Raw genomic sequence first — 19,312 nt, 5'->3', positions numbered from 1 at the left:
AAAATAGTACAAATGTCAATCAAAATCATAACCTAAAGATATCATAAGCTAAATTATAAATAACCAAGAACAAACAGGCAGAGGATTTACAGGAAAAAAATATCCCTGTCAAAAATACAATCACAAACCAAAGAAGCAGGATAGGCTGGTAAAGAGAAGAAGAAACGACATCACTATCGGATCGTACACCCATGCGAACATCATAGGTATATGGTTCAAGGGTGATGCTCCCATCCAACCACCCGCCATGTACTCCATGAAACGATAATAATTTGAATCCCTCTAACTAGAAACAGTAGTTACATCTCTAGAAACTATAAATAATAACGTGAAGTTGAATGTAAGCTTCAATTTAATTACAAAAACAGATCAAATGAATGTTTCGGGTTTCCCGTTTATCAACAAAACAAGATGAATGAAACACCACAGATGAATGAGATGATGTGGTAGGGGCGTAGTTAAGATGAATGACAAGGTTGACAACGGTACATTCATCTTAACTACGCCACTACATCATCTCATTCATCTGTGGTGTTTCATTCATCCTGTTTTGTTGATAAAGGGGAAACCTGAAACATTCATTTGATCTGTTTTTGTAATTAAATTGGAGCTTACTTTCAACTTCACGTTATTATTTTTTTCTTTCGAGCTTCGAGCAGCAACATTTACACTGAAACTAGAATAACAAAACAAACCAAAAATCACTGCAATGGTACAAAAAGGATTTATTCCTTCATTGAATCATATCAAGAATTAGACGACAAACAAGATGATAATGATAATGATGATGAAGACGATGATACATCGGACGACGAACAAATAAACTAACATTTCAGCACACTGACCCAAATTCATTCATTCCAATCCAAGTAATTTTTCTCTCTCTCTCTCTCTCATTCTTATCTTTTACCCAGCAGTTCTTCTCTGGCAGAAATACACTTTGAGAAAAACTGCACAGATATAATGCACACACACACACACAACATCACTCTCCTCATGAAAAGTATTGACACTTTCAAAAATAATTAAAACACAGCATGTAAATACTTTTATCCCGACCAGCTCTTGTTCATCCAGATCCCACCAATTATTCGTAACCTCTGTGGAAACAAAAAAATAAAATGAAAATTTAAAAAAATGGAATTATTAAAAAGAAAGGTTAAGGTTCAGTCCAGTCATCTCAGTTGGTAGAGCACTGGCCTCACAAGTAAAGGGTTGAGTATCAATCCTGGGTGCGGTCAAGAGTTTTCCTACCCCCCCCCCCCCCCATCCCCCCCCAGCAGTGATTAGGATGTTGGATTTGTTTCATCTGGTTTAGCATAATATGTTGCAGTAGGCTGGCATTCTATCCAGAGGGTGGCGAGAAATTGCTGTTGTCAATGTAGCGTTATATAAACCAGGACAAACTCTGGCTTGTATAAACAGGGCGCTAAACAAGATGATTTGTATAATATGAAATGGAAATAATATTAATCCACAAGACCAACAACTGTAATAACAATTCAAGCTGAAAAAATAATTTAAAAAAAAAACCCCCAAACAAATAAATAAAAAACAAACTAAAAAAGTGGCGTGTTGCAGAACATCAGAAAACAGGAATTTGAGACCAAAAAATAGGAATGTCTTAAACAAATAAATAAAAAACAAACTAAAAAAGTGGCGTGTTGCAGAACATCAGAAAACAGGAATTTGAGACCAAAAAATAGGAATGTCTTAAACAAATAAATAAAAAACAAACTAAAAAAGTGGCGTGTTGCAGAACATCAGAAAACAGGAATTTGAGACCAAAAAATAGGAATGTCTTAAACAAATAAATAAAAAACAAACTAAAAAAGTGGCGTGTTGCAGAACATCAGAAAACAGGAATTTGAGACCAAAAAATAGGAATGTCTTAAACAAATAAATAAAAAACAAACTAAAAAAGTGGCGTGTTGCAGAACATCAGAAAACAGGAATTTGAGACCAAAAAATAGGAATGTCTTAAACAAATAAATAAAAAACAAACTAAAAAAGTGGCGTGTTGCAGAACATCAGAAAACAGGAATTTGAGACCAAAAAATAGGAATGTCTTAAACAAATAAATAAAAAACAAACTAAAAAAGTGGCGTGTTTCAGAACATCAGAAAACAGGAATTTGAGACCAAAAAATAGGAATGTCTTAACAATGGATAATTCTGTATACAAATCACGACCATCTTTGCCACCAAACACACCAAGACAGTATTCTGGCACAGCTGGCATAACGACATGTCACAAGTACTATTAGGTCATGGAATGGGGAAGGGGGAAAGGAGTGCAATTAATTTCCCTACTTAGCTCCCTTTTGGAAATCATTAAATAGAAAATTCACGTTTTTAACTAACCCCCCCCCCCCTCCATTTATTTCTTCTTATCAATATCATCATTTTTGAAAATCGGAATTTTAGAGACAATGTAGGAATAGATTGAAAAGGCAGAGTGAAAAATAGGAATGATTCCGCCAAAAACAGAAGGGTTGGCAGGTATGAGTCGGCCATCTAAATAAAATAACAAAAATATTAAATGACCAGTATCATCCACTCAGACCATCAGTCATTATGTCAGAAAGAAGTCGTCGCCCTTTCTCTATTTCAACGAAAACAGAGAGACACCGAAAATCTTTTCTGCCGTCCACTATTAGGCTTTATAACAACAAGCAATAATCATTTCACATGTTTACTTTCGAAAAAATGTAAATATTAATTTATTTGTTTTTCAATCTTTTCAATTTTCAATTGATAGTGACAGATTTAACTATTTTACAGTGTTGAAATTATTCATATTATAAAGCGCAGCTCTGGTTATGGAGCTGCTCCTTTTTGATATACACATCCTATTTCCATTGTATTTTTATCTTATTGTGTAAATTATAACACGTCTGTACAAAAAACGTCCTTTTTGGGATGCAAGAAAGTATTATTATATATTATATTATATATTATAGCTTACTTGATTAAATGAGCCACCTCCCAGTTGGTTTCGGCTACAATGGGTCCCTTCAGATTCACTCCATCCTTAGTGATGACTGCATATTGATACTGTAGACACAAATAGATAAAATATAAACCAAACTTGAAAACAAATAATAATATACCTACATCATGTGTAAATTCACACAGGGACCAGTAGTAGTGTTGTATGGTCTTCACACCTCCAAGTGTGACTCATTCAGCCATTTGATGTAGTCATCATCAGCTTTGTGGATAGCAGGATAGCTGCCCTCTATGGATGTTGATGGACAGTGAAGTACCACATGGTCGATGTCCTGATTTGGAGCGTTACAGGCTTGGCATGTTGGTGTTGTTATATAGCCCCATTTGTGGAGATTAGATGCTGTTCTAGCGTGTTTAGATCATAGTCTGTTACAGGAGGACCACTGTTTTCTGTTTAGTGTGTAGAAACCTGGGAGTGGTGTTGCTGTAGGGACTAATTTTGACAGACGCAGCCGGAGAGCTTGAGAAAGATGCACTTTTGAATGACTTAACAATAAGAGTCAACATGCCAGCGGACAATTAACTCATTCATCCCTAACACCTACTATATCCGTAGTTTACCAGGGTTACTTTTACCCCATGCCTATTTATTACGTTTTTCTGAGACAAATTTTAGGCGTAGAGTATCAAAGTTAACGTTTTTAGTTTTTACATGTTAACGGTAGTTGAATAAAACTATCTAAAACTATCTATGTACATGCTCATTTTTAATACATTTTTTCCAATTTTGAAAAGCAGCAAAAATCTCTAGGACTGAGTGAGTTAAAGTAAAGATAAAATTCCCTCTATTCATCCCACAGGGGGAAATTTGTCTCTAGGGTCTATTCCAAGGGAGACTGGAATAACCCCAGGCGTCAGCCGCAGTGCAACGCCGCAAAGGTTTGTTTGTTTGTTGCTTTAGGTCTCTTCCAACACAATTGAGGTTATATGAGAGACCGCTGAAACAAAAAAACAAGCAATCTAACAAAAATAGTACAAATGTCAATCAAAATCATAACCTAAAGATATCATAAGCTAAATTATAAATAACCAAGAACAAACAGGCAGAAGATTTACAAAAAAAATATCCCCTGTCAAAAATACAATCACAAACCAAAGAAGCAGGATAGGCTAGTAAAGAGAAGAAGAAACGACATCACTATCGGATCGTACACCCAACGCTGCAAAGGACGAGGTGACTTGCTCAAGGCCACACAGCGCACAGATGCGGGTGATCGAACTCGGGACCTTTCGGGTATGAAGCAAAGACCGTACCGCTGAGCCACGCTGCTCCCAAAGTCAAAGTAAATACGAGACTGCTAGAGGCTGTGGACTGTAAAAAGTAATGTGTACAACAATGAATATTACAGCTTCAATAAAGAATAAAACACAGAACGTTTCGGGCTCAAAACCCTGCTTCACTCAATAACAAAAATAGTAAAATCATTAACTTATTGCTCAAATCCAGACAAACAACCATTAACAAAAAAACAGTAAATAAAATCGTCTCCACTAAAAGTGCTGGAAGGAGTCCCTGATCAACAGCAACACTTAACATGTAGGCGATATTCCAATTACTTTGCAATAGAGACAACTTACTACTCACTTTACACCCAGCACTGGTGAGCGAATGTGAGTAAAGAGCCTTTTTCAAGGACTCTACTATGTGCCACTCAGAGTGGGGCTTGAACCCAGGACCTCCTGACCCGAAGACGACTGTCATATCACTAGACCAGATAGTCGCAAGACTAAAGCAATTGACTTTACAATATCAAAAAAAAAAAGTATCCTAGCACAGATTAAAAAAAAATAATTATAACCTTCCACCACAATATCTTATATTTAATTTCGACGAAGGAATATTAGATAATCCGTCAAACAAGATGTCTGATTTCAACAGGAATCACTCATATGGTCACAGTGAGCAAATTGGGGGTTACTAATCTTGCCCAAGAAAAAAAAAACCGAAAGTGCCTGAAGCAGAGCTCAAACCAGGGACCTTCTGGGTCACAGTGCAATGCCTTAACCACTCGGCCACTTAGCACCCCTTGGCAGCACAGGTTAACCAAAGAGAAAAAATCCAAATTCCCAGAAAATGTGAGTATAGATAACTTATACCCATGAGCTTGTATGTGTGTAGATGCAAGCGGGTCATTCTTATATCGAAGATAAACAGGGTTGCCAATTATAGGGACAAAAATTTACTGAAATTTTACGCCGACACAGACAAACCCATTTCTGAGTGCTGAAATCCAGTAAAAAGACAATATGAACTTGCATTTTTAATTTTCAGCGGGTGATAGGAAAATATAACGAGGGTTTAAATAACATACTGAATTCCGTAAATATACGGAAAATTAGCAACCTTGGATAAAAAAATATATTCTAAGTGACCTAAATTCAGCAGTGAATACAACATGGTTTTGTTATTGCACGACAGTTTCCAAGCGTTAACCTCTGACCTTGTTGAGAGATCGGGCATCCCTGTAGAACAACAGTTTCATACACCTGTCAATCAAAGCGATGGCTTCCTCTTGACTCATGTTGGGCTTCTTCTCCATATGATCTCGGATAATGGGCTGAGGAAAACGATGGGAAAAAAAAAAAGGTGAACAATGTCAATAATATGAAAATAATGCTTGGGTGCAAGCAACTGGGCCTCAAAAAGCCTGCAAGTCGACTTATGGCCAGACATATAATCTGAAAAAGCCTGCAAGATTCATCTAGTCTTCATAATGGTAGTCCACAATTGTTGTATGTTTAATCCAAAGGTTGTAATGCAGTAATTTGTTAAGTTTCTTGTCACAACTTGCACAATTCAAAAAAAAAAAAATCAATCAAATCCAAATCGCAAAAAGCCGACGACGTTTTTTTTCGGCAATCCAATCGGCCGGCAGTAGACGGCACTTTTGCACCCATGATAACGTGAACCATCGCCTACAAAATCCCATGTTGAACTCGGCCAACTTTTCAGAAAATTAAAAAAAAAAAAAAATGCCCTTCCACCAGAACATCATAAGTTATCATCGGCTAGGCATTGCATGAAGGAATATAGATTATTCATCAAACAATGTTGTCCAAGTGAGTAAATTGGAGGTTAACTCTTTCAGTGCTGAGGTTATATTCACATTTCCGTCACAAAAAAGCGGACACTTGATTGAGGCAGCATGAGAATGACAAGCCAAGACAAAGCGACATTCGAATTCGGCACAAAATCTCAATTAAAATATCCCCCCTAGGGCCAATTGAATATTCTGATGAAAGAAATGATACCATTGGTTCAATTTATAACACTTCTGTAGAAAGTAGGATGGGATTACATTGTTTTTGCATTTCAAAACCGGCCGCACTGTGCAGCCAATGGCCAGTAGAACAGATTCTGCTCTGGCCGCACATTGCAGCCAACGGCACTGAAAAGTACCTGAAGCAGGACTCGAACCTGGGACCATCTGGGCCACAGTGCAATGCTTTAACCACTCTGCCACTTTCAGAAATAAACTTCAGGAAAATTCTTGGGCAAAGCTAAAATTTAAATGAAGATATGATGACGGCAGTGTTGCCAAGCCTGGCCCATGACAATGTGTACAACGGACAGCCAAAATGAGTCAGAGTTTGAAAACAATTCGTACAATCTGCAAAGAATATAATTGGCGCTAAATTTGATGATGGGCAATTAAAGATGATGGAGGTGGATTGGACACACGCTTAGAAAGAATGACTCCACTATAACAAAGAAAGTGTTGGACTGGAACCCTCAGGGCAGAAGATCAAGGGGAGGGGAAGGCCACGAGGAACATGGAGAAGAATTAAAGAAGCTGATATACAACAGAGAAGTGGTAAGACCTGGGATGAGATGAAAAAGTTAGCTTGGGATAGAGAAGGATGGAAACTGTTTATCTGTGGCCTATACCCTGACCCAGGGTGAAAAAGGCAATGATGATGATGATGAATTAGACCATACTAATAATATTATAATTGATAATTTAAATTCATGAATACACTTACTCTTTATAGACAATATAAATAGTATCCACTTCCAGAATCCACATATAAATCTGATAAGACCCACCTAGATAATACTCATATTCAACTCCCTATACGAACATCCGGGTCAACAAACAGATTAAAATGTTTAAGTACACTAAAAGAGTATATGATTGTAAAAAAATGCCTAAATTATTAAGATTCAATAATACGTAAACTCCTGAGCAAAATGTGTACAATGAGCAAAAATGCGTAAGAATACGGTTTAAATTTTTTACTAATTAATACAAGGTTGACACCACTGTAATGGTGATGACGATGATAATAAATAATAAAAAATAATTTTTTTCCTTTACTCAATTCCAAGGGAAGACTTAAAAAAGCAATACAGTGCTGCAAAAAAAAAAGAAAAAAAGAATAATTTAAAAAAAATAAATAATACCAACCAGTGCAATATGGGCTCCGAACCCACAGGCTAGCGATGGGGCTTCATAGGCCATTCCTATCTTGTCCACATAGCCCAGGTACCTAAGGAACAGAAAAAAAAAAAAAAAATGTTATTTGATTGAATCAGTCCTAAAATTAAAAAAAAAACAAAAACAACAAAACAGACCAAACAAAAAAACACAAACCCCAATTAAAAAGGAACATTTGTATACCTTTCATTGCGTTTAGTGGATATTGTACTATATAATAATAATAATAATAATAATAATAATAATAATAATAATAATAATAATAATAATAATAATAATAATAATAATAATAGATCTTTATTGCCCATAAATATGGCAATTTGTCATTTAGTTACACTTGTTATAATGTTAAACGATAACTGTAAGATTGAACAGATATTTCACTCCTACTTATTTTCTCTCTCTCTCGCTCTCTCTTCCTCTCTTTCTTTCACACGTGCGATATACACAACATAAACATATATAAAAGTTCAAGTTGTTGTTACAAATAGCACATTTCCACGGATTTACGTACCAAGCTCAATGCTTCACAATATTCAGACCTGTCAACCCTTGTTTTGTTTGTTTGTTTTTAAGGGTTTTACGCACTTGCAACACATTAAGGTCATATCAGCACCAGTAAAAAGGAAGAAAATGGGATAGTAAAAGGTTCTACAATTACAATTAAAGCATCCAAGAATAAGGTAGACAAAGGAGAATTTGTTCAAATAGGGATCAGATGTAAATTCCAAGAGCACACCATCAGTGTACTTAGTTTGAGATCACCTAAAAGTCTCATCCAGACACAAGCACAGGTCCCTACTAAGAGGAATACACTCAAATGTTTACAAATCATATAAAATATCTAAACAAAACATACAGTGCATAACAGAGAGGTGATTTACAAGGAAAAAATATCATCTCCCGAAACTAACTATACATTTGACTGTTTCCCTCCCAGCCAGGACCAGGACAAAACCAAGTAATCTCATTCCAAGACAAAGAAAGCATGCTGGAGCACAGACATAGGGGGATAGATGACTCAGTAAGTACGTCCCTGCCCACTATGGGAGGTCAGGATCCCCACCCAACCTGTCAACCCTTTACTTCACATTCGAAAAGTGGAATCAAAACATCAGGAAAATATAAAAGTTGACACAAAAAAACAGAAATTTGTAATTTTACGTTTTTAACATTTTACTTCTACAGCTTACATTATGATTACGTGTGATAAGGGAATGGATGGGGAAGGGGGTAGAGCACCAATTTTCATAATTATCTCCATTTTGGCAATCCTTGTATATTTAATATCTCCCCTCTCCCCATCTTCTCATCATTACTGTTATTTTTGAAAAATGAAATTTTAGGGACAATGGCATGAAAAATCACGTGATGTACTTAAAAAAGAACATTAAATTGCTCTGGGGAGCATATGCTTTCACAAAATGCAGAAAAATGCAAATCCAAAATTTTCACCTTCCGACTGATTATGTCAAGCATTGACACACATATGGGGCATACTGAAAGCAAGCATACTAAAATATGAGAAATCAAACTGGTTAGCAAGTCTGCAGAGCTGCCAACCCCATCTGATGAGAATGTGTACAATGGGACCTCAAAATGGGGGAGATTTCATAAAAATGGGTACAATCCTAAAATCGATGGAAACTAACCATTGTGAAAGTAAGAGGAAGGTCCGCACAAGCTCAATTGCAGCAACAATGATGTTCCCAAGACTATTATCCAATCCTTTCAGAATTCTACCTCCCAGCATGAAGATCATAATTGGTCAAAAAATATATGAATATCCACTTGGTCACCAAGGTTTCTCAATAGGCTAGTAATATGAATTACAACTAAAGAAAACTGAAGTGACTCTGCACACTGAAAATGCGTACAATTCCGCATTTTTTGCAGTAGGTTGGCAGCTCTGAGTCTGTAAAGGACATAACATGCACACACTTACGGTTTAGAGTCCTCCAGGCCAGCTACAATGTACGTGTTCCAGAGGGGATTGAACCTGCTGCGTCTGTTGTACAAGACCCTCGTCAACCAACAGTGGAGACTGCTGGGCGTGTAGCCAAAGCCGTCGTTCAAACACTCTTCATCAATTCTGGTCAAAAGGCGACCGGGGTAAAAAAATAATAAAATTAAATAAAGCAAGAACAACACAGAAGAAAAACAAGACACACACACACAAAAGAAAAAAACAAAACAACAACTACAAAAAAACAAATTTAAAAAACCCCCAACTTATTTGCACAAATTTATAATTCAATATGCAAATAAATTTACACATTTTATTACTTTCACATTATCAACACTTTTACCACCTAATTATTTGCCAACTTATTAGCATATCTGTTCAACACGTCTGTACAAAAGATTTCCTATGGATGAATAAAGTATTATTACTATTATTATTATTATTATTATCATCATTAATATTATTACTACTATCAAGAACTAATTTTGTTGAAATATGTACGGCACTTAGAAAAATGTTTTAAAAAACCCCCCTGTGTAATTGTTGCCAGATCTTTTTCTTCAGACTTACACCTGCTGCTCGATGATGCCAGACAAATATTGGAAGTCAGCGTAGTCTCCAGCTGCTCCGATGACGGTGCTGTCGTTGACTTTCAAGAGACGGGGACAATTCCTGAATCGAGCCAGAGAGCCATAGGAGCCTAGCATGTCCGCTGCGATGATGACTCCCCCGTCAAACTGTATTCCAAGGACGGATGTGCCCATGACGACAGGTTGTCTGGGTGGAAATAAACAAAGATGAAAAAAACAAACACATAAAAGGACTTTAAAGAGAAGAACAAGAGCAATCGAGATGAGAAAGTAGAGGATGAAGAAGAAGAAGAAGAAGAAGAAGAAGAAGAAGAAGAAGAAGAAGAAGAAGAAGAAGAAGAAGAAGAAGAAGAAGAAGAAGAAGAAGATGATGATGATGATGATGATGATGATGAAGAAGAAGAAGAAGAAGAAGAAGAAGAAGAAGAAGAAGAAGAAGAAGAAGAAGAAGGAGAAGAAGAAGAAGAAGACGAAGAAGAAGGAAAAGGGACGAAGACAGAAGAAATAATGGTTGTTAAAGTCTCATGAGTAAGACAGAGCAGAAGTGTCGTACATTGTAAAATAAAATATATCAAGAAAATTATTTTTAAAAAAAGAAGTAAACTTACAGCTGCAATCAAGCCAGATCTAATATTATTTTGGCTGGCTCTATTTCTCTGAACACTCTGGAAATAACTCTATATCTCGGAAAGCTCGATGAAATAAACTTGAATTCTAATTCAAATTCTCGAATGTTCAGCAAAATAATGCTAAAACAATATTTTCCCGAATATTCTGTAAAATAAAGTTATGGCTATACAGCCTCCTACCCGAATAGCATTTTTGTGGAGGGGACCAATTATTTTCCTCATCTTTTTCTATGGTCTTTTTTTTTTGTTGTTGTTAAGAAAAAAACAGAGGTAAGACTGCAAGTTGCCAGCCGTCCAAAACAAAAATGATTTTTATTTGCTGTTTTGTTTCAGTTTTCATTTTAATTTCCTTTTTCGTTCTTCAATTTTTTCTTTGTTAAAAAAATTTGTTTATTTTGGGAGGTATTATCTAGCTCTAGAGCATGCTCCTCCAGGTCCTCGTAGAAATGGCAGAATGATGAAAGATGTCGCCAAACTCTCGCAAATGGGTAACTAAAAAATTCACGAGAACGGAAACTGGAAACTATTAGTAGGGAGTTTAATAGAAATTCTAAATGTACCTCACACACTTGAAACCAATGTCATATGAAAGAGCTGGCAACACAGATTACAAAACAGTTTGAATTTTGTTTCTATCTTGATTAGAAATGTAGTTACGGCAGTTCAAAGTCTGAAATTTCAGACCGATTTTTACCCCAAAATTACCATTGCACAGTTGTGACCGAAATCGTGTGATGTCAATAAAAAATGGTTAAAACAGTCAATATGGAGTTCTTATCATATATTGTATACCAAAACGTTCGTCTTATCGAGGACAATGCATTTACATTAATAAAGAGGAAGATGAACATATCAAATTAACACATTATTACATAATATAACGCAAATGTTACATAATCAAAAACTCGGCTAGACGTAATAAACAATTTGCTCTATAACTTTTGGATTTATCCCCAATATCTCACTGAAACAATTGCAAATAATTCCCCTCTTTGAATTAATACATAGAGAATAAAAAAGGGTTTGAGAGTATTTAAATGAAAGATATAAACATGTTGTGTAATGACATAATGAGTTTATTTTTACCTATGGCAATTTAATTGCATATAAATAAAATGGTAGATTGAAAAAGTTCAAATAAATTGAAACAGATTCCCTATTATAATTAGAAGGAAAGTTCTGGCTTTAAATATTTTAAATAATTCTGCTGAACCACTTTGGGTTTATTGCTATTACATCATTTGAACTGACAATTAATATAATTTTATCCCCCCCCCCCCCCCCCCCCTTCTCTCTCAATGTATGGGGGTGTCAAAACTAATAGAACTTCTTACCATAATAATTATTAAGGCTAAGGCCTTTAGAATATGGATACAAATGATAAACATAAACATATGGGAAAGAAACTTGATGGCAAAGTAAAATAAAATTAAATTAAAGCAATTGGTATTTTTAAAATATCGATATTATTAATATCGGATTTCACAAAGAGAAGAAATATACGAACTTTTAAAACAAAAACTATAAAATGCCTACACATAAAGTTGGAAAGTATGTATTCAAAATAAAAACATAGTAAATAATAGTACTGAAAATATTATGGACTAAATGTAACATAATACATAACTAAATTTAAAATATCGATATGAATATCGATATCTCCCGGCAGCCATGATGAGAAGATAATGTAAACAAGGTATTTCGGCGCAGGGTTAAAAGGTGTCTGCGCATCGATATAGAGCCCTGAAATTTGGCATGAATAAAGTTTAGATGTTATTCTAAAAACAAGCGTTTAAATTTTAAAAACACACGCGGTAAATAAAAAAATAAATGCAATTGAAAATTGCCAAATTTTAACTTCATATAACTTCTGGAATTATGGATTTTTCCTTAATTGGTACCATTTAAAAGGAAATTGAAAGACGAAAATAATGATACCAAAATATCTGCGATATTCCTTTTTATAACGAAGTTATGCATCTTTAATTGGACCCCCCAAAACGTGAACAGCAATTTCCAGTCACAACTTTCCTATGGGCGAGTTGGGTCAAAATTTGACTGCTGCTCACTAAACTGCCTACTATTAGGAGAAATAGATTTCAGGTTCATTTCCCCGAGCGTTCGGAGAAATCGTCACTTCGTATTATTTTAGAGAGGTGTTGCTGTTGTCCCGACTTTTTCCTTCTCTGTACCAACCCTTTTCCACCAAACAACACTCCCCCCCCCCCCCCCCAATTGGCTATATTTTTGGTTGCTACATTGCTAAGGAAACCAGAAATAATTCAGGAACAGAAAAAAAAAGGCTAATTTAAAAAAAAATGTTAAATGGAACACTTTATTATCATCTGGGCACGGTTTCTGTGTAAACAAAGCAAGATGGCGACAGGGACCTCTCGCCTTTACCAGTGACGAAATTTCTGCTTTAGTTTCATTCATTAGTACTCAGAAATTTTGAAACTGGACTTGACTAATTTCCAAGTCCGGGGCCGGGAGGCCTTCCACTCCCGAAAGCTCCTCCTCCTACATCCCCCCTGTTAGAACATAATAAAAAAAGTCTACCCCTTCCCAACTAGAAAAAGAATACTGGGGATGTAGGAGCTTTCGGAAGGCCTCCCCCAAGTCAGTCCTGCCTTGATGACGATGCAGATGAGTCTATGACTGAGTATGAGTAGGCACTTAAATGAAGGGCTAAATCTGTGTCACAGTTCTCCCATTCACCTGTGTGACCTCTAGTTATCGTTTGTGAGCTGCAGGCTAAAACCATGGCTTGGTTAAATTGAGATATCTCTGGTATTTATTTACAGAATTGGATAAATTAAATACCAAAATAAAGGGCATTGAACGCCCTATCATTTGGTACAATTACCGTTTCCCTCCTTAAATTCAATTAGAAGATATTGTAATGGAAAGATAGCTTAATTTTAGTGGGCAAGAAAATCAAGCCGTTTATCATCATTCATGAAAAAATTCCCTTAAAACATAAATAATCATAAAATTCAATAATTTTCCTTTCCAATGATACCATTTTCAACTTTCAAAACTGCTTCCAGGATACCCTTTGAGCATTCCATAAAATCACACTCATTTCAAAATCTACCAAAGTAATGCCATTTCAGCTTGGACTGCCGTGGTCAGCGTCGGTCATTGGCTCCTAGCCTTGTGACGTCACAGTGTTTCAGGGGAATCCCCTTTTGTTTTTTCAGTCAGCTGGTGCCCAATTTCAGGCTGATTCCTATAGAGAGGTGGGCCTTTGGCCTACCAACCTCCGCTGCACGTCCAACTCGCCTTGAGCATGCATTCACGTAAAATATAAAGATTTTTTTAAAAAACCTACCTCTGTTTCAAAAACTAGCATCTTTCACCTTTCTAAGAAACATTTTGATTTTTCAGAACTTTAGTTTGTTAAAAAATACCGGCCAATCTGACCCGTTGAGTCGAATGAAAACGAAATTTTGTTGTTTACACGGTTCAAAGGAAATGCCGTAAATAAGCTTTCATGGACTTCCTGTGTTGTTTTTACAGTGTCACGTGACCGTTTTGAGAAATTTTGTCGTCTGCTACAAATAATTAGACCGGTAGGGGGTAGATATTTTCGTTGGAGCAGAGAAAAAGTGAGTATTATTTCTTGGACTTGTAGAGAGGCCTAGGGTCCACCAGCAGTCAAGTTTATTGAATAAAAGAAAAAAAGGCCTTTTTACTGCACTAATGCACCAAATTGCATACCTATCTATGGACACTTTGTTCCGTATCTTTTTCCCAATAAACTTTTTTAAAAACCTGGGGCCAGGGTTGCTAGTTTGGCCTCCTGGTGGCCAAATTTGAGAAATTTGGCCTTTTCCCAAGCCATTTGGCCTCCCAAAATTTGGTTTGGCCACTTGGCCTCCTGTAACCAACTTTTTGGCTTCCTCTGACTTTCCCCGTTATATCGTTTTACTCTGGTACCGGTAAAACTTATTTTATTTGGCAATCTAAATATCTAAATGCAACACGTGCTAACGCCACAGATTGCATTTGCTAATGCTTCTATATATACGAATTTTCCTTATCCTATCTAAATTGTTTAACAAATCTAAAGAGTTTTCGCGAGGCTAAGGTGGGTTTGGTGGTATTTGGGCTCCTGCCGAGGAATCTGGCCTCTTGCTATAGCTAGTTTGGTCTCTTACTCAAAAATGATCTGGCAACCCTGCCTGGCTAGGCGGTACCTTGATAACAGAAACGATACCCACACGATTTCGCGAGGAATTAATCATGAAAACAATTAGGATATAATTTCAACACAACTTTTGAAATTCATCAAGGATTGTCCATTACCGAATGTTTTTTGATAGAAAACAAATGCATCTTCAAATCTAAACTGCTTTTGACGGTAAGCGGTAAGTTTTTTAATTTATTTTTCGGTCCAAACGAATTTATCCTGGTATAGAAGCTAAGTAGTATTAAGTATTGGTAACACCGGCCCACCTCTCTAGAGGTGGGCCTTTGGCCTACCAACCTCCGCTGCACGTCCAACTCGCCTTGAGCATGCATTCACGTAAAATATAAAGATTCTGTTTCAAAAACTATCATCTTTCAACTTTCTAAGAAACATTTTGATTTTTCAGAACTTTAGTTCGTTAAAAAATACCGGCCAATCTGACCCGTTGAGTCGAATGAAAACGAAATTTTGTTGTTTACACGGTTCAAAGGAAATGTCGTAAATAAGCTTTCATGGACTTCCTGTGTTGTTTTTACAGTGTCACGTGACCTTTTTGAGAAATTTGTCGTCTGCTACAAATAATTAGACCGGTAGGGGTAGATATTTTCGTTGGCGAAGAGAAAAAGTGAGTATTATTTCTTGGACTTGTAGAGAGGCCTAGGGTCCACCAGCAGTCAAGTTGATTGAATAAAAGAAAAAAAGGCCTTTTTTTATCCGCCGCCACCACCACCGTGAGAGTGGAGGGGGGGTGGGGGTGGGGGGTGCATGCCGACGAGAGGGAGACGTGTCGATTGGTGACCTTGGTGACGTAGACATCTCAAGGATGCTGGCAGTTGCAGTTGCAGGTGTTCTTAACCCCTTAACAGTGAAGATAATTTTTTGCTTTTAGATAGTAGTTTGCTTTTATCTTTATTATTGTTAACGGGGAATACAGCGTTTCCACCAAGAGAGTAGTCAGACTATCGCAACTCAGACTTCAATTGTCTATAATAGTTTTGCCGTTACTTGTCTTTTGATGATAGAAGATTTGGTGTTAGGTCAAAGATCGAATTTCGCCGCTAAAAGGTTGCATTGCTACTGGGTTTGCTCCCCCCCCTTCCTCCTTTTTTTTCTTTTTTTTTCAACTTAGTATTGTTGATTGCTATTTCCTTTTTTTATGATTAGCAAGTGCCGTAGGAGTCTCACAGGATGCAGGAGTACTGCAATTAACCCTTTGCCCGTGACATTGATTTTTTTTGTTTTCAAATAATAGTCGTCATTTATATTATTTTTTAACGCAGAAAAAAAAAACGTTTCCACCATAAGAGCAGTAAGAATATTGATAAAAAGCGCTTTGAGCACGTTGGGTGGATATTGCCCTATATAAAAGCTCAAGTTTTTAAATTGTAATTTGTTTTTTTGTCTTTTGATGAAAACGGTAAGATTTTATTTTTGGTCCAAGTAAGATTGATATTCGCCTTTAAAAGGTTAAGTTGTTTTGTTTTTTTTTTCAGGTTTTTGCTTTTTTTCAAATGCCTAGTGAGAGAGAAAAAACAAAACAATCATACATGTATCTGCAAACAGCAGAACGTTTTCATTTTACAATGAGATGGGAAGGGGAAGGGATAACACTATGACAAGAGAGAGGGGAGAGAGAGAGAGAGAGAGAGAGAGAGAGAGAGAGAGAGAGAGAGAGAGAGAGAGAGAGAGAGAGAGAGAGAGAGAGAGAGAGGGAGGAGAGAGAGAGAGAGAGGAGGGGGGGGGATGGGGGGGGGGGGGGGGGGGGGGGGGGGGGGGGATAGTAAGAGGGAATGGGAAAAGATGAAAGAAACAATGGGTTGCCTGATGACGTAGATCAAAGAATTGTTACAGCGGTGTTCACGATGCGCACTTCGTGAAATTTTAACCTTTTACAGTGACACTGATTTTTTTCTCCAGATTGCTTATGCAGAATAGATCGTTTCCACCAAGAGAGCAGTAGTAAGAGTATATTTCGACTCGGGCTTCAATTAAACTATAAATCGCAAAGCTTGTCTTTTAATGATAACATTAAGACTAAGATCTGGAGTTTGGGGAGTGTAAGATGGAATCTCGCCATTAATGGTTAAAATTGTTTTGATTTTTTTTAAAATAACACACACACACACACACACACACACACACACACGAGCGCGCGCGGTCACGACAGCGAGGACCATCTATTGCTTGTGTTGCAACGGTAAACCAGTTTACGTGTACGTAGATCCTGAGGCTAGATGCCCCGTTACCGTGTACGTAGGCACTCCCAAAAAAAAAAAAAAAGAAAGAGACACACACACACACACACACACACACACACACACAGTCTTGCATCCGCTACGAACTAATTTTGCGCACCAATTTTTACTGCACTAATGCACCAAATTGCATACCTATCTAGGGACACTTTTTTCCGTATCTTTTTCTCAATAAACTTTTTAAAAAACCTTTGTTTTGCGCGGCAGGCGGCAGGCACTTGGCACTAGGTAGGCACTTTGGCAAAATTTTCAAACTCAAAATATCTTGATTTGACTCAGTCAGGGGAATGGGACTTGAAAAAACATAAAAGTTTATACGGTATTTGTTTCTCTAGGACTAACGGTTCCAGAGTTATTTATATTTTTCTATTGAAATTTTTGGTCAATTTTACAGAGAGAATCTGTGATCTCTCTGCTGCCTCAAAACCAGCACCTCGCGGCGATCGGGAAATTTTGAGTTTTACAGTCAACATGGCCCACTTATTGTTTTCAGTAATTTTGTTTCAATTAAAAAATAATTGGCAAGTGTTAGGTATCATTTTAATGGTCAGAAAATAAGCTTTATTTTCATATAAATCATTTTTATGGATGGAAAGTATGGAAAAAATTAAGGATAAATGAAAATGGGGGAAAATATGAGGTTTTTGTCCTAAAAAGTGGGGTTGATGGCGGAAAAAATAAAATAATGAGCGAGTGTATCAATTTTGATGAAATTTGGCAGAGATATTCTTCAATTAATTGTCTATCGATGTATGAAGTATAATTAAAATGTATCCATAATTTAAAAAGTTCTTATAATTCAAAAATTTATAAATTTTTATTACATAAACTTTCTGAGAAATACAATCAGGAATTAAGAATTAAATACACCGTTATAAAGCTTGTTTTGTGCCCTTTATAATGATACCAAAGTTAGTCACATAGGTTCACAAATAACGCCATGGTGACCAAAACAGTAAAGGGTCAAAAATAAAGTTCCAAAAAACGAGTTTCACCTTACAGTGAGCCTATCGGCGGCCACTGGACTGGAGTTATCAAAGTGCCTACACTAGGGGGCACCAACCATTGGACAGACGAAAAAAAAACACGATTTCGCGAGGAATGAATCATGAAAATATTTAGGATATAATTTCAAACACAACTTTTGAAATTCATTAAGGATTGTCTAGTACCGAATATTTTTTGATAGAAAACAAATGTAGCTTCAAATCTAAACTGCTTTTGACGGTAAGCGGTAAGTTTTTATTTATTTTTCTGTCCAAACGAATGATTTGTCCTGGTTATAGAAGCTAAGTATTGGTAACACCGGCTCAGCTCTCTAGTAATTTTTGGGTGTTTTTAAGGCATAAAAAATTGAATAACTCTGCTTCTATATAACCTAGAGACAAAACTCAAACGGTTTTATCATCGGGATGGTATACTGCATCATAGTAAACCAAATTTTATACTGTCATTTGAAAACTGAATTTTCATTTAAGTGCCCAGTATGAGTATGATGAGTGAGTCCTGAGTGTGGTGTTGAACCCCGGTAAGTTGGTTTCTTTGTGCGATATGTTCAAACGTATGTACAAACTTACAGTGTCCTTTGGGCTGCTCCATTTCCATTTGTTGTGAATCCTCCAGGAAATTTATAAAATTCCCCAGGGGTTGGTCCTCCTGACCAAAGAGCACCGGGTCCGTGTAATCCGAACATTTCGCTGTTGGTCGCCATCTTTATTATTGCAGTTGCTGCAAGTCACTGATAAATTAAAAACTGTAATTACGTTATTTTGTTAAGAAACAAAATAATTATAAATTACATCGAAATTGCCAATCGAAATCCTAAAATAAGAAGATTTCTGCTTTTCTTAAGAAAATAATATTTGTATCTATAAAATGTGTGACAAAATTGTGTTTTATTTCAAAAGTTACACTTTGAAATATATTATTTACCGATAAGCTGTAGATTGGAATTTTAAAACATTCTGCTATCTTCGTTTTTTAAAATATTATTTTTCGCATTATTATAGCTTCTGTTTATGAATTATGTTAAAAACTCCCGTAAAGTTTGTGTTGTTAATTGATTATTAAATATTTCTAAATTTTGTTTGTGTCAAGAAAATAAATATTGAAAGAAAATACTTTTCCCCGTAACATAATGAAACAATCAAGCCAATAGAAGAAAAATCAATGTTTAATCTGACTTCGCTTAGAATGTTGATAATCGGTTGTGAACAAAGCAGTAAAG

General features: G+C 36.3%; 1 protein-coding gene across 1 annotated transcript; it reads right to left on the bottom strand.

Moving 5' to 3' along the window:
* Positions 1-708: 708 nt before the first annotated feature.
* On the bottom strand, positions 709-18,825 carry LOC144960830 (proteasome subunit beta type-4-like). Its single transcript, XM_078894198.1, has 7 exons — positions 18,663-18,825; positions 9,987-10,193; positions 9,396-9,542; positions 7,421-7,502; positions 5,453-5,569; positions 2,968-3,056; positions 709-1,100 (listed from the first exon to the last, which is right to left on the bottom strand). Exons 1-7 carry the CDS (start codon positions 18,794-18,796, stop codon positions 1,088-1,090), a joined length of 789 nt encoding a protein of 262 aa, XP_078750324.1. The 5' UTR covers positions 18,797-18,825; the 3' UTR covers positions 709-1,087.
* Positions 18,826-19,312: the final 487 nt, after the last annotated feature.

The sequence above is a fragment of the Berghia stephanieae genome, chromosome 15 (assembly GCF_034508935.2).
Source record: "Berghia stephanieae isolate SIO BIC M18660-M18661 chromosome 15, UCSD_Bste_1.3, whole genome shotgun sequence".
In the NCBI taxonomy this organism is placed as follows: Eukaryota; Metazoa; Mollusca; class Gastropoda; order Nudibranchia; family Aeolidiidae; genus Berghia; species Berghia stephanieae.
Note: the sequence above shows the minus strand (reverse complement) of the source record. Positions and strands in the feature narration are given on the sequence as shown.

Excerpts from the sequence above, each read along its gene's own strand:
- LOC144960830 (XM_078894198.1), bottom strand. The coding sequence starts at position 18,796 with ATGGCGACCAACAGCGAAATGTTCGGATTACACGGACCCGGTGCTCTT. Across the intron at positions 5,570-7,420 it reads TCGGAGCCCATATTGCACTG|CCCATTATCCGAGATCATAT; the intron begins GTTGGTATTATT and ends CGTTTTCCTCAG. Across the intron at positions 3,057-5,452 it reads ATGCCCGATCTCTCAACAAG|TATCAATATGCAGTCATCAC; the intron begins GTCAGAGGTTAA and ends TTGTGTCTACAG.